The sequence below is a fragment of the Calypte anna genome, chromosome 3, assembly GCF_003957555.1.
Source record: "Calypte anna isolate BGI_N300 chromosome 3, bCalAnn1_v1.p, whole genome shotgun sequence".
Taxonomy (NCBI): Eukaryota; Metazoa; Chordata; class Aves; order Apodiformes; family Trochilidae; genus Calypte; species Calypte anna.
Window position 1 is genome coordinate 109,239,710 of NC_044246.1, and position 15,290 is coordinate 109,254,999.

At 44.4% G+C, this 15,290-nt stretch overlaps 2 protein-coding genes across 2 annotated transcripts; both read left to right on the forward strand.

Annotated features, from left to right (window-relative positions):
• On the forward strand, positions 1-954 carry LOC115598099 (taste receptor type 2 member 9-like). Its single transcript, XM_030447912.1, has one exon. It carries the CDS (start codon positions 1-3, stop codon positions 952-954), a length of 954 nt encoding a protein of 317 aa, XP_030303772.1.
• A 3,448-nt stretch (positions 955-4,402) lies between these two features.
• LOC103525759 (taste receptor type 2 member 8) lies at positions 4,403-5,365 on the forward strand. The gene has a single exon (XM_008490734.2). The coding sequence runs from the start codon at positions 4,403-4,405 to the stop codon at positions 5,363-5,365; it is 963 nt and encodes a 320-aa protein (XP_008488956.2).
• Positions 5,366-15,290: the final 9,925 nt, after the last annotated feature.

Below are 15,290 nucleotides of genomic sequence, written 5' to 3' on the forward strand. Positions count from 1 at the left end.
ATGGAAGCTTGCACCTTTCAAGGGAAATTTAATGTCACCACGTACAATGCCGTGGCAATGGCCATCGTCACCCTCCAGACATTTGCTGGCATGTGGATAAATGCTTTCATTGTTTCTGTGCTTTGTGTTTCCTGGGTGAAAAAGAGAAGCTTTAACTCTAATGAGAAGATCTTGCTCTTCCTGGGATGCTCCCGATCTTGCTATTTGTTCACCACCTGGGTATTTTCCTTTTTTGAAAATATTTATCCTCTTTGCATGTATGTTTACTCCGTATACCTGTTCCTTGTACCACTTCAAGACTTTTTCAACGTTTCCAATGTGTGCGTTTCTGCCTTTCTTTCTGTGTTTTACTGTATCAAAATTGCAAATTTCCAGCACAGCTTCTTCATCTACCTGAAAGTGAGAATTGACAGGATGATGCCATGGCTGATGTTGGCTTCAGTCCTTATATCCCTGGGCTATAGCATCTTTGTCTACAAGATTGTTGATGAATCGATCTGTGACAATGTCAATTGCACCATGCTTGGACATATCTGGAAATATAGCATCAGAATTGATCAACTTTTTTCCATGTATGTTTTAATCACTGGATTTGTATTTGCCATTGCATTCTCAGCAGTGAGCTTTTCTGTCCTTCTCCTCCTCTTTTCTCTCTGGAGACACAAACACAAGATGCAGACAGAATCAGGGAAGAACGTCAGTGTGGATGCCCATATCAAAGCCATGAAATCCATTCTGTCCTTTTTCTTCACTTACACCATCAACTTTGTATGTTTGGTCTTGACGCTGACTTATCCTATGAAGAACCAAAAGGCTGCAAAGTTTCTCATTTTTTTCTTTCAGCATTCTTTTCCAGCTGTTCATTCCCTCATCCTGATTTTCAGCAATCCCAAGCTTGAAAAGACACTGCTCAGGACCCTGACGTGTATGAAGTGTAAGATTTGCAAGAGGTAGGAAACATCATAAGAGCTGGAGCCCAGGAATGTTGATATTTTCTGTTAGAAAACAAGTGCTTATATCTCCAGTGAGACCCCACAGCAAGCATGAGTGTTACAGGGGTTCTGTCTTCACCATCTGAGTTAGGCAAATGGCATTGTAGTTCTTTGGAAGTTACTACGAGTTAGATAAACGATTACTGTCATTTGCCTTAGGTAATGATTTGAGTGAAATTATTGTCAAAACAAAAATTATTTAAAGCTGGTACAGGGACTAGATGTAAAACAGGCTGAGCAATTTTGCAAACTGTTTAAAATTGTTTAATGCTTCATGATTTAAACTATTAATTAAACAAGACATTTGTAACTATTTTATGTGATAGATTTTTTTTGTCTGCTGTGCCTGTTTGCTTTGCAGTGTTATGAGCTGTATCTCTGCCTTGCCCTGGATTATAACTTCTGTCTGAAGGTATTGATCACCATTATTCACCAGGGTGGCTCCTGATGTACAGACTGCAGTGCAGAAATGCTTTGGGCTGCAACTGCATTTTTTCAGATACCAAACTGCCCTGAGTCCCACTTCCATAGCAGCAGACATTCTGCACCATTCCATGTCCCAGTGGAGGCAGATTTTAACATCTCATTGGGACAGGTCTCCCCAATGAAAGGCTTAAAGGACAGGCACAACTACACCTCCCTTCCTTCCCTGCTGCTGCTCAGTGCAGTTGATGCCTCAGCACCACATCCCAGTCACTTCCACAACAGGACAACAGCTCATTTTCTCAGGAATTTCCATTCGTAAGGGAACAGAAAGCTCAGAAAGCATAACAGGTCCTCTTCTTAGGGAAGTCTGTTGCCTGCTGGGGGCTCTCACTTTATTATCCATGATTGTTTTTCAGGCAGGCAACAATGACTTTGCTCCAATATGCCTGAGGACAATCAAGAGGGACTCGAGGGCTTTGGGGCAACTTGTTAAGGGATCAGAAGCACAAGTTGTGTTCTTTATCACTCCAGTTGCTGGCAATGACAACGAAAGGAACAGGAAGAGCCAGCAGATCAATACCTGGCTCTGAGCTTGGTGTCACTGGTGTGATTTTTTTTTTTTGGGTTGTTTGTAATTTCGTATGACATCAGGCCTGGTGGTGACATACAGGGTACATCTGTCTCAAATAGAGAAAAGGATTCTAGCCCAGGAGTTGTCAAGATTCATCAATAGAACTTTTAACTAGATTTGAAGAGAGAGGGCACAAACCCAGGCTTGGTAGAGCTAAGCCTCAGGTGGCACACCAGTGTTTGGGGTACAGTGTGCCAGTGGGGTCCTTCAGTTTGCCATCTCACTATGGAGGAAGAAGATGGGGAAGTATACAGGGGATATTGATAGGTTAGGAAGCAGAGAAATGCCTGAGAATGATCAGGAAGGAATTAGAGCTTCTCCCCTTAGGGAGGTGGCAGCATCTTCACTTGTACAACTGAAATGCATCTACACCTGTGACAACAGCACAGGCAATAATCAAGAGGAGCTGGAAGCTTTTGTGCAGCAGGAAAACTGAGGTTTAGTTGCAATCACAGAGACATGGGGGGGTGTCTCTCACTGCTGGAATGCCACAGTAGATGGGTACAAAAAATTCAGATGTAAGAGGTAAAGAGGGAGATGCATCAAGGGAGCCCCGAATGTTGGAGAGCATTGTGACGGGTTAGAGCTTAATGGTGTTGATGATAAGCTTGAGTATTTATGGATAACAATCACAGAACATGGTGGGAACCCCAATCAGACAGATAACTGTCGGAGTCTGCCACCCAGATCACCCAGGCAGGATGAAGAAGAAGACCAAATATTCCCTAAGCAGCAGGGAGACGTCTCACCATGGAAAGTTCTTGTGGAAAAGAACGTCCTGACACAGCTGGCAGTGACCCAGCCAGGGCAGACAGCCTGCTGGCCCTGCTGCTTGTCAACAGAGAAGGACTTTTGGGTTATGTGGTGCTTGAGGCCAGCTTGGACATGGCAATCACAAAATGATAGAGTATTTAATTCTTCAAAATTCAGTCAGCAGAACTGACACCTTGGATCTGTGGAGGGGATGGGTTGACAGGGTCTCTTGGGACACAGTCCTGAAGGGCAAAGCAGAACAGGAGGGCCTGAGGCTCTTTGAGAAAAGAATCTTAAAGGCACAAGAGAAGGCCATCCTCTTGTGCTGAGGGATGAGCTGGTGAAGAACACCAGCTGGGCTGAACAGAGAGTTTTGGTGGGAATTCAGGGAAAAAGGAGTTTATGGGCTTTGGAAGCAGGGCCAGGCAACTCTGGTGGACTACAAGACTTTGTAGACTATGAAGGGTGAAAGTAAGAAGGGTCAAATCCCAACTACAGCTTGATGTGGCTACTGCTGTAGAAGACGATAAAAAATGTCTCTACCAATATATTAGCAACAAAAGGAGAGCTAAGGAGAATCTCCATCCTTTATTGGGCATGGTAAGAAAAAGTGACAAATGATGAGGAAAGGCTGAGGTACTTAATGTTTTTGTGTGCTCAGTCTTTGGCAGAAAAATCAGAAGTTGGCAGAAGTATTCACCAAGTCTCTTTCCATCTACCAGAAGTCTGGGCTCACCAGGTAGGTCCCTCTTGACTGGAGAGAAGCAAATGTGACACTAATATACAAGAAGGGACAGAAGGAGGATCCAGGGAGCTACAGGGCTCTCAGTCTGCCCTCAGTGCTGAGGAAGGTTGTGTAGTATGGTGTAGGAAGGTTGTGTAGTATGGTGCGTGCCATGACATAGAACAAATAATAAGAAAAATAGGGCCCAATGAGCATGGGCTCAAGAAAGACATTTCCTGCTTTCCAGACTTAATCTCCTTCTTCCTCTATATGTATCAGCTTAAACACTTAGTAAAAGTCCTACTTTGCCTGCAACACAATTCACCAACCCTGTGGCTCTGCATGGGAAAACAAACATGGAATCTGGGACCAATGAAAGATATAAACAGTCACCAGTTTTCAGCATCTGGGTTTTTGGAATGCTGCAGCTTTTGGACTCTGGGATGAAAGAGGACAGAGAGCCCTCTCACTGTGCTTTGCTGAGCCTCTTTGTCTGAGCCTCTCAGAGGACAAAGGGATAGGATAACAAAGATCCCAGCAGCAATCTATCATGCCACAATCACTACATCCCACAACCACTACATACCCCACAAAACCATCTCCATGGTCCATATCACTCAACACAGATCTTTGGAAGAGAAATGCAAATACTAAGCACTGAGGACTGACACTGACACCAGGTAAGGGAACACCCAGCACATTTGCATTCTTCCACCTGTCCTGATTGAATAGGAACAACACCAAAATCCCCCCCACCACCAGCTCTATAAAGCTCTTCCTATACGTAGCACTCAGGGAACAGCAGCTGCCAACCTGCATGAAGCCCTGAAGCAACAACCTCCTTTTCTACCCCAGCACCCCTTCCCATCTTGGAGGATGGAAGCTTGCTCCTCTCAAGGGAAATTTAATGTCACCACGTACAATGCCGTGGCAATGGCCATCATCACCCTCCAGACATTTGCTGGCATGTGGATAAATGCTTTCATTGTTTCTGTGCTTTGTGTTTCTTGGGTGAAAAAGAGAAGCTTTAACACCAATGAGAAGATCTTGCTCCTCCTGGGATGCTCCCGGGTTGGGTACTTGTGCACTGCATGGGTAGGTTCCTTTATTGAAAATATTTACTCCTTTTGCGTGTATGTTCACCAGAAAATCCAAATAATTTCAGCTCTTCTAAGCTTTTTCAACATTTTCAGCCTATGGATCTCTGCCATTCTTTCTGTGTTTTACTGCATCAAAATTGCAAATTTCCAGCACACCTTCTTCATCTACCTGAAAGTGAGAATTGACAGGATCGTGCCATGGCTGATGCTGACTTCAGTCCCTGTATCCCTTGGTGTCAGTGTCTTTGTCTACATTGTCATAGATGAAGCACGCTGTGACAACAACAATTGCACCACCTCAGGATATTTGTGGCATCTGACTGTCAGACCTGAGCTACATTTTTTCCCTCTTTATTTTTTCACTGGTTTTGTATATGCAACTGCATTTGCAGCAGTAATCTCTTCTGCCCTTCTCCTGCTCTTTTCTCTCTGGAGACACAAACACAGGATGCAGACAAAGTCAGGGAAGAACGTCAGTGTGGATGCCCATATCAAAGCCATGAAATCAATTCTCTCCTTTTTCTTCATTTACACCTTCAACTTCATAATTTTAACCCTTTCACTGATTTATTCCCTGAAGAAGGAAAAGGCTGTGATGTTTTTCATTACATTCTTTCTATATAGTTTTTCAGCAGCTCATTCCCTTATCCTTATATTCAGCAATCCCAAACTGGAAAAGACACTGCTAAGAACCCTCTCCTGTCTGAAGTGCAAAATTTGCATGAGGCATGAAACATAATAAGGACTGAAGCCCAGGGAAAATGCTGATCTTCTACCATGAAATCTTGTCATTAAATCTCCATTGTAACTCTCCATCCTCAGTAGGTAATGCAGTTCTTCTATCTTCACTAGGTGAGCTAACAAAATGTAATGAAAATCTTTTAAACTAAATTAGTATGAAATAAATAAATTATTATTTTCACTTGCTTTAGATGTTGTTGTAAATTATTGTTTTAAAAAAAACCTAGTTTAGGCCTAATACATGGTCTAGCTGCCAAAAGAGTAGAACAATACTGCAAAATGACTGAAATTACATTGTTTTTGCTGTTTGAAACTCTTCATTAAACAACACATTCATATCTAGTTCATGTTGTGCATTTGTTTCTGCTGTGTCTGTGTGGCATATACACATTCTATCCCTTACTTGCTTTGGTTTACAACTTCTCAGGCAGGCAACAATGAAGTTGCTCAAGAAGGGGGAGGAAAATCAAGAGAAACTTAAGGGATTTAGAACAACTGGTTAAAGGATCAGAAGCATAGCTTGTGCTTTTCACTGTCCCTTGTGTGGCTAGGAATGATGAGGAAAGGAACAACAGATCAATACCTGGCTCTGAGCCGGGTGTCACTGGGGTAATTTGGGATTTTGTGGTTAAGATTCCATGACACCAGGCTGCTGGTGACAAACAGGGTGAATACACCTGTCTCAAAGGAGGAAAAGGATTCTGGCCCAGCATTTAACAAGGCTCATCAGTAGAGCTTTTAACTTGATTTGAGTTATAAATCCAGGCTGCCCAAGAGGGAAGCCTGAAGACAGCACCCACTGGTTGAGGGACTGTGTGCTAACATCCTGCTTCCGTCTGCAGTTGCATTGGACATAGGAGAGTGCAAGAAATGTGGCAGCAAGGACACAAGGCTTAATGACAGGTTAGGAACCACCCAAGTGCCTGCGAATGATCAGGGAGAAATTTGGGCTTCACCCATCCATGCAAGAGGAGGATCTGGAAGCCACTGAGCATCAAGGAATATTGTGACTTAGTTGCCAGCACAGCAACACAGTGGAGGGACTCACACCACAGGAGTTCCAGGGTCAATGCTTACAACTTATTCAAAAGAGAGGGGCAAAGCAGGAGAGGTGGCAGTGCTGGCCTGTAGGTTGGGGAGGGTGTTGATTCTCATAGAACATGTATTGATTGCTGGTAAAACATGGATTGGATGGATGAATGGATGGATGGATTACACAAAGGACAAAGGACTGGCTTGATGGCTGCACCCAGAGAGTGGCTGTCAACAAGGCTGTCAATCTCCACGTCCAAGAAGAGGTCAGTGACAAGGGGAGTCCCTCAAGGATCAGTGTTGGAACTGGTCTTGTTTAATGTCTTTGCAGATGATGCGCGGAGAGAGAGAGAACCAGAGAAAAAAAGTTAGAGAGACACATAACAGAAAATCACCTCTGTTGGACCCAGCCAATGGGAATGTTTTGGAGTCAGGGAAGCTCCTGAAGATACAACCATCACAGGTCATCCTTCTAGAGGCTTGATCCCCTTAAACAATGGTAGCAAAAGGATGAGTAAACCTGATTGAGACGTATCAGAGGGAGCAACTAGGGTGGGCCTCCACCTCCCCTCCTCCTCGGTGTTTCCTCTCTTGCTGTCCCCATACACAGGCACTAGCCCATATACAAGGCCAGTTCTATATGCCCAGGGCAGTCCTTTGTAAGCCAGTCCCTTAGTTTGGTTCCAGGACCTACAATGGTGTTTCCACAGCACTTGCCAGGATAGGTCCTGAAGGCTTATAAATTTTTTAATCAAAAATAAAGTTATGTTTCCATGATCACATGTCCCAGTGAAGAAAGATCTTAAACATTTCCTCTAGACACATCTCCAAAGCTGAAAGGCTTTTAAAGTACAGGCACCACCACACCTCCCTTCTGTCCCTCCTGTTGCTCTGTGCAGGGCACCTCTTAGCACCAAAATCCCATTTGCTTTCACAAAAGGACTGTGGAGAATCCTTCTCACTCCCCACATCCCATGCAACATCAGCCCTCAGAAGCTGACATAGCACAAGACTCAGCAGGCAGAAAGAACACCTTGATCCACATCTTCCATGCTTTAAAACACACTATCTGACACTTTTCCTTTATACCACTCTATTTTCAAAATATCACATTCCCAACACAGACCTGAGTCCAAAACCTCACCACTGTTTGGTGATGCTAGTGTAGGGTTTTCATTTAGGGACATCATTCAGGCACAATCCCAGCAAAGAGTATATAGGAAGGCAAGCAGAAAAGCCAAAGCCCGTCTTAGAAGTATAACTGGCAAAGGAAGTAAAAGAAAACAAGAAGAGCTTGCTCCAAATAAAAGGAAGAATAGGGAAAATGTGTGCCCACTGCTGAATGGAGCAGGATCCTTGGTATCAGAGGATGCAGAGAAGGCAGAGTTGCTGAATGCCTGCTTTGATTCAGTCTTTATCCCTATGTCCAGCCCTTATGTTCTCCAGACCTTGGATAAAAGATGGAAAGCCTGGAGGAGGGAAGTCTCTCCACTAGTCAAGGAAGACTGGGTTAGAGATTAATTATGCAAATTGAATATACAAAACTCCATGAGCCCTGATTGGATGCACCCAAGAGTGTTGAGATAGCTGCCTGCTGCTGTTGCATTACCACTCTCCATCATTTTGGAGAGATCTTCGCAAACAGGAGAGGTGCCTGAGGGCTGGAGGAAAGCCAACATCACTCCAAGCTTCAAAAAGGGCAAGAAGCAAGATCCAGGCAATTACAGACCAGTCAGCCTCACCTCCATCCCTGGAAAAATGATGGAGCAGCTCATTCTGGAGGTCATCTCTAAGTACATGGAAGAGAAGAAGCTTATCAGGAGTAGTCAGCATGGATTTACCAAAATCAAGCTTGACTAATCTGATCACCTTCTTCGATGATGTGACTTAATTACTAGATGTATGGAGACCAGTGGATGTGGTCTACCTTGACCTTAGCAAAGCTTTTGACACAGTCTCCCCTAACATCCTCATGAGTTCAAGGAATGTGGCAGAGAAAAATGGCCAGTGAGACAGATTAATAAGTGGCTACACAGTAGAGCCCAAAGAGTGGTGATCAATGGTGCAGAGTCCAGCTGGAGACCTGTGACCAGTGGAGTCTCCCAGGGGTCAGTGCTGGGTCCAGTCCTGTTCAACATCTTTCTCAGTGACCTTGATGAATGGAGAGAATGTCCTCTCCTCAAGTTTTCGGGTGACACTTAACTGGGAGGACTGACTGACTCACCTGAAGGCTGTGTGACCATTCAGCAAGGTTTGGACAGACTGGAGAGCTGGGCCAAGAGGAACCTAATGAGGTTCAACAAGAAGAAGTGCAGAGTTCTGCATACAAAAAATATGCTATACACCAAAATGCACTAGTACAGGTGCATTGATTAGATGGTGATCTGCTAGAGTAGCCCAATGGAGAAGGACCTTGGAATCGGGGTGGGCAACAAGTTGTCCATGGGACAGCAATGTGGCCTTGTGGCCAAGAAGGCCAATGGTATCCTGGAATACATTAAGAAGAGTGTGTCCTGCAGATGGAGGCAGGTTCTCCTCCTCCACTATTCTGCCCTAGTGAGACCTCACCTAAATTATTCCATCCAGTTCTGGGCTACCCAGTTGAAGAGGGATGAGGATTTACTTGGGAGAATCCAATGGAGGGCCACAAGGATGAATAAAGGACTGGAACACCTGCCTTATGAAGAAAGGCTGAGACACCTGGGGCTTTTCACTCTGCAGAGGAAAAGAGTCAGAGGGGATCTAACCACTGTGTATAAATATATGAGGACTGAGTATCAAGAAGGAAGGGACAACCTCTTCTCACTTGTGCCCTGTGAGAGGATGAGGGCAATGGATTCAAGGTAGAACACAGGAACTTCCACCTCAACACGAGGAAGAATATTTTTACTGTAAGGGTTACAGAGACCTGAAACAGGATCCCCAGAGAGGTTGTAGAGTCTCCTTATCTGGTGAATTTCAAGACCCCTCTGGATGTATTTCTGAGTGACCTGCCCTAGCTTTGGCCCTGCTTTGGCAGGGGAGTTGAACTCAACAGTCTTCAGAGGTCCCTTCCAACCCCTGACATTCTGTGATTCTGTGAATACCTGGGACAGCAAAGAACATACATAAGCTTCATAACTCAGCCACGGTGAAACCCACCAACTCACTTAAGACAAATGCACATCCACATAGCAGAAGTTCAATTGGAGTGACTGAAAAAATGTCTCCTGCAGTGTCTCCTAGGATGGTGCAGTGGGGAGGGATGGAGGTTCAGGCCAGGGGCTGCTGAGCTTTCAGCAGAAGCAGTTGAGTTTGGTTCCAAATTCAAGATCAATAGCTGGGCTTCCTTCAAAATTATCCTCCTGGAAAGATCATGGTGTCCCTATCTTCCCTTTCCAAAAGAAACCTTTATTGGACCTCTGGCCTCTGCCCCATGCCTTGCTCTAGCCCTTCCATCTTCTCTGGCTCTTACCAGGCTCCAAGGCTGAGTTCCTCTCCCTTCTCTCCAGCAGTAACTGGGGTCCATCCCACATATTTTAACTGCCCTGCAACAATCACCACATCCTTGATACATTTCAGACTTTTCTCATCTAAGAATGAGCTTTAAGTGTTCTCTGGGGCCATCATTACTGACAGACTTGTGGTCCCCAAAGGTCAGCTCAGATCCCTGAGATAATTCAACACTCTACTTGATTTCTTTGAGTTCTTATCTTAAATGTCTTTCCTCATTTAGAATCTTCCTGATAATCACACAGAATCAGCAAGATCAACTTAGTCATGGAGATCCATCTGTGCAAGGTCCAGTACCAATCCAAACTCCACAGGCAGTTTTGATGACTTGAAGACATTCAGAAGACTGAGGGTATTCTAGTGTGGCAGGAACCCAGAATGATCCCATCCCTAAATCACTTCACATTGCTAACAGGTAAGCTTTGAACCTGAGAAAATCTTGTTTTTTCAAATGTTGCAGCTCCTGGACTCTGGGATGAAAGGGGACAGAGAGACCCCTGGCTCTGCTTTGTTGAGTGCATCACTCCATGTAAATGTCGTAGTGGAAAAAGGGACAGGAGAACACAGGTACTGAACCCCAGGTCCTGAGCAGTGATCAATCACTACAGAAAAGTAGTGATCAATCACACCAGAAAAAACATCTGTTTGTTCCATGTCACTCAACACAGCTCTTTCGAAGGGAAATGTAAATACTGAGGACTGACACTGAGACCAGGTAAGGGAATACCCAGCACATTTGCATTCTTCTACCTGTCCTGATTTGAATAGGAGCAGCACCAAAATCCCCACCACCAACAGCTCTATAAAGCTCTTCCTATACGTAGCACTCAGGGAACAGCAGCTGCCAACCTGCATGAAGCCCTGAAGCAACAACATCCTTATCTACCCCAGCACCCCTTCCCATCTTGGAGGATGGAAGCTTGCTCCTCTCAAGGGAAATTTAATGTCACCACGTACAATGCCGTGGCAATGGCCATCATCACCCTCCAGACATTTGCTGGCATGTGGATAAATGCTTTCATTGTTTCTGTGCTTTGTGTTGCCTGGGGGAAAAAGAGAAGCTTTAACTCTAATGAGAAGATCTTGCTCCTCCTGGGATGCTCCCGGGTTGGGTACTTGTGCACTGCATGGGTAGATTCCTTTATTGAAAAAATTTACTCCTTTTGCGTGTATGTTCACCAGAAAATCCAAATAATTTCAGCTATTCTAACCTTTTTCAACATTTCCAGCCTATGGATCTCTGCCATTCTTTCTGTGTTTTACTGTATCAAAATTGCAAATTTCCAGCACACCTTCTTCATCTACCTGAAAGTGAGAATTGACAGGATCGTGACATGGCTGATGCTGACTTCAGTCCCTGTATCCCTTGGTGTCAGTGTCTTTGTCTACATTGTCATAGATGAAGCACGCTGTGACAACAACAATTGCACCACCTCAGGATATTTGTGGCATCTGACTGTCAGACCTGAGCTACATTTTTTCCCTCTTTATTTTTTCACTGGTTTTGTATATGCAACTGCATTTGCAGCAGTAATCTCTTCTGCCCTTCTCCTGCTCTTTTCTCTCTGGAGACACAAACACAGGATGCAGACAAAGTCAGGGAAGAACGTCAGTGTGGATGCCCATATCAAAGCCATGAAATCAATTCTCTCCTTTTTCTTCATTGACACGATCCAGTTTATAATTTTAATCCTTTCACTTATTTATTACCTGAAGAAGGAAAAGGCTGTGATGTTTTTCATTACATTCTTTCACTATAGTTTTTCAACAGCTCATTCCCTTATCCTTATATTCAGCAATCCCAAACTGGAAAAGACACTGCTAAGAACCCTCTCCTGTCTGAAGTGCAAAATTTGCATGAGGCATGAAACATAATAAGGACTGAAGCCCAGGAAAAATGCTGATCTTCTACCATGAAATCTTGTCATTAAATCTCCATTGTAACTCTCCATCCTCAGTAGGTAATGCAGTTCTTCTATCTTCACTAGGTGAGCTAACAAAATGTAATGAAAATCTTTTAAACTAAATTAGTATGAAATAAATAAATTATTATTTTCACTTGCTTTAGATGTTGTTGTAAATTATTGTTAAAAAGAAAATAAGGATTTTAAGCCTAATACATGGTCTAGCTGCCAAAAGATTGAAATTACATTGTTTTTGCTGCAATTCTTCATTAAACAACACATTCATATCTAGTTCATGTTGTACTTTTTTTTCTGTTGTGTCTGTGTGGCATATACACATTCTATCCCTTACTTGCTTTGGTTTACAACTTCTCAGGCAGGCAACAATGAAGTTGCTCAAGAAGGGGGAGGAAAATCAAGAGAAACTTAAGGGATTTAGAACAACTGGTTAAAGGATCAGAAGCATAGCTTGTGCTTTTCACTGTCCCTTGAGTGACTAGGAATGATGAGGAAAGGAACAGCAGATCAATACCTGGCTCTGAGCCGGGTGTCACTGGGGTAATTTGGGATTTTGTGGTTAAGATTCCATGACACCAGGCTGCTGGTGACAAACAGGGTGAATACACCTGTCTCAAAGGAGGAAAAGGATTCTGGCCCAGCATTTAACAAGGCTCATCAGTAGAGCTTTTAACTTGATTTGAGTTATAAATCCAGGCTGCCCAAGAGGGAAGCCTGAAGACAGCACCCACTGGTTGAGGGACTGTGTGCTAACATCCTGCTTCCGTCTGCAGTTGCATTGGACATAGGAGAGTGCAAGAAATGTGGCAGCAAGGACACAAGGCTTAATGACAGGTTAGGAACCACCCAAGTGCCTGCAAATGATCAGGGAGAAATTTGGGCTTCACCCATCCATGCAAGAGGAGGATCTGGAAGCCACTGAGCATCAGGGAATATTGTGACTTAGTTGCCAGCACAGCAACACAGTGGAGGGACTCACACCACAGGAGTTCCAGGGTCAATGCTTACAACTTATTCAAAAGAGAGGGGCAAAGCAGGAAAGGTGGCAGTAGGTTCGGAGGGTGTTGATTCTGGTAGAAGATGGATTGATTGCTGGTAAAACATGGATTGGATGGATGGATGGATGGATGGATCACACAAAGGACAAAGGACTGGCTTGATGGCTGCACCCAGAGAGTGGCTGTCAACAAGGCTGTCAACCTCCACGTCCAAGAAGAGGTCAGTGACAAGGGGAGTCCCTCAAGGATCAGTGTTGGAACTGGTCTTGTTTAATGTCTTTGCAGATGATGGGCAGAGAGGGAGAGAACCAGAGAAAAAAAGTTAGAGAGACACATAACAGAAAATCACCTCTGTTGGACCCAGCCAATGGGAATGTTTTGGAGTCAGGGAAGCTCCTGAAGATACAACCATCACAGGTCATCCTTCTAGAGGCTTGATCCCCTTAAACAATGGTAGCAAAAGGATGAGTAAACCTGATTGAGACGTATCAGAGGGAGCAACTAGGGTGGGCCTCCACCTCCCCTCCTCCTCGGTGTTTCCTCTCTTGCTGTCTCCATACACAGGCACTAGCCCATATACAAGGCCAGTTCTATATGCCCAGGGCAGTCCTTTGTAAGCCAGTCCTTTAGTTTGGTTCCAGGACCTACAATGGTGTTTCCACAGCACTTGCCAGGATAGGTCCTGAAGGCTTATAAATTTTTTAATCAAAAATAAAGTTATGTTTCCATGATCACATGTCCCAGTGAAGAAAGATCTTAAACATTTCCTCTAGACACATCTCCAAAGCTGAAAGGCTTTTAAAGTACAGGCACCACCACACCTCCCTTCTGTCCCTCCTGTTGCTCTGTGCAGGGCACCTCTTAGCACCAAAATCCCATTTGCTTTCACAAAAGGACTGTGGAGAATCCTTCTCACTCCCCACATCCCATGCAACATCAGCCCTCAGAAGCTGACATAGCACAAGACTCAGCAGGCAGAAAGAACACCTTGATCCACATCTTCCATGCTTTAAAACACACTATCTGACACTTTTCCTTTATACCACTCTATTTTCAAAATATCACATTCCCAACACAGACCTGAGTCCAAAACCTCACCACTGTTTGGTGATGCTAGTGTAGGGTTTTCATTTAGGGACATCATTCAGGCACAATCCCAGCAAAGAGTATATAGGAAGGCAAGCAGAAAAGCCAAAGCCCGTCTTAGAAGTATAACTGGCAAAGGAAGTAAAAGAAAACAAGAAGAGCTTGCTCCAAATAAAAGGAAGAATAGGGAAAATGTGTGCCCACTGCTGAATGGAGCAGGATCCTTGGTATCAGAGGATGCAGAGAAGGCAGAGTTGCTGAATGCCTGCTTTGATTCAGTCTTTATCCCTATGTCCAGCCCTTATGTTCTCCAGACCTTGGATAAAAGATGGAAAGCCTGGAGGAGGGAAGTCTCTCCACTAGTCAAGGAAGACTGGGTTAGAGATTAATTATGCAAATTGAATATACAAAACTCCATGAGCCCTGATTGGATGCACCCAAGAGTGTTGAGAGAGCTGCCTGCTGCTGTTGCATTACCACTCTCCATCATTTTGGAGAGAACTTCACAAACAGGAGAGGTGCCTGAGGGCTGGAGGAAAGCCAACATCACCCCAAGTTTCCAAAAGGGCAAGAAGCAAGATCCAGGCAATTACAGACCAGTCAGCCTCACCTCCATCCCTGGAAAAATGATGGAGCAGCTCATTCTGGAGGTCATCTCTAAGCACATGGAAGAGAAGAAGCTTATCAGGAGTAGTCAGCATGGATTTACCAAAATCAAGCTTGACTAATCTGATCACCTTCTTTGATGATGTGACTTAATTACTAGATGTATGGAGACCAGTGGATGTGGTCTACCTTGACCTTAGCAAAGCTTTTGACACAGTCTCCCCTAACATCCTCATGAGTTCAAGGAATGTGGCAGAGAAAAATGGCCAGTGAGACAGATTAATAAGTGGCTACACAGTAGAGCCCAAAGAGTGGTGATCAATGGTGCAGAGTCCAGCTGGAGACCTGTGACCAGTGGAGTCTCCCAGGGGTCAGTGCTGGGTCCAGTCCTGTTCAACATCTTTCTCAGTGACCTTGATGAATGGAGAGAATGTCCTCTCCTCAAGTTTTCGGGTGACACTTAACTGGGAGGACTGACTGACTCACCTGAAGGCTGTGTGACCATTCAGCAAGGTTTGGACAGACTGGAGAGCTGGGCCAAGAGGAACCTAATGAGGTTCAACAAGAAGAAGTGCAGAGTTCTGCATACAAAAAATATGCTATACACCAAAATGCACTAGTACAGGTGCATTGATTAGATGGTGATCTGCTAGAGTAGCCCAATGGAGAAGGACCTTGGAATCGGGGTGGGCAACAAGTTGTCCATGGGACAGCAATGTGGCCTTGTGGCCAAGAAGGCCAATGGTATCCTGGAATACATTAAGAAGAGTGTGTCCTGCAGATGGAG

Bases quoted from the DNA above. Each gene is read 5' to 3' on its own strand.
- LOC115598099 (XM_030447912.1), top strand. From the start codon at position 1: ATGGAAGCTTGCACCTTTCAAGGGAAATTTAATGTCACCACGTACAAT.
- LOC103525759 (XM_008490734.2), top strand. From the start codon at position 4,403: ATGGAAGCTTGCTCCTCTCAAGGGAAATTTAATGTCACCACGTACAAT.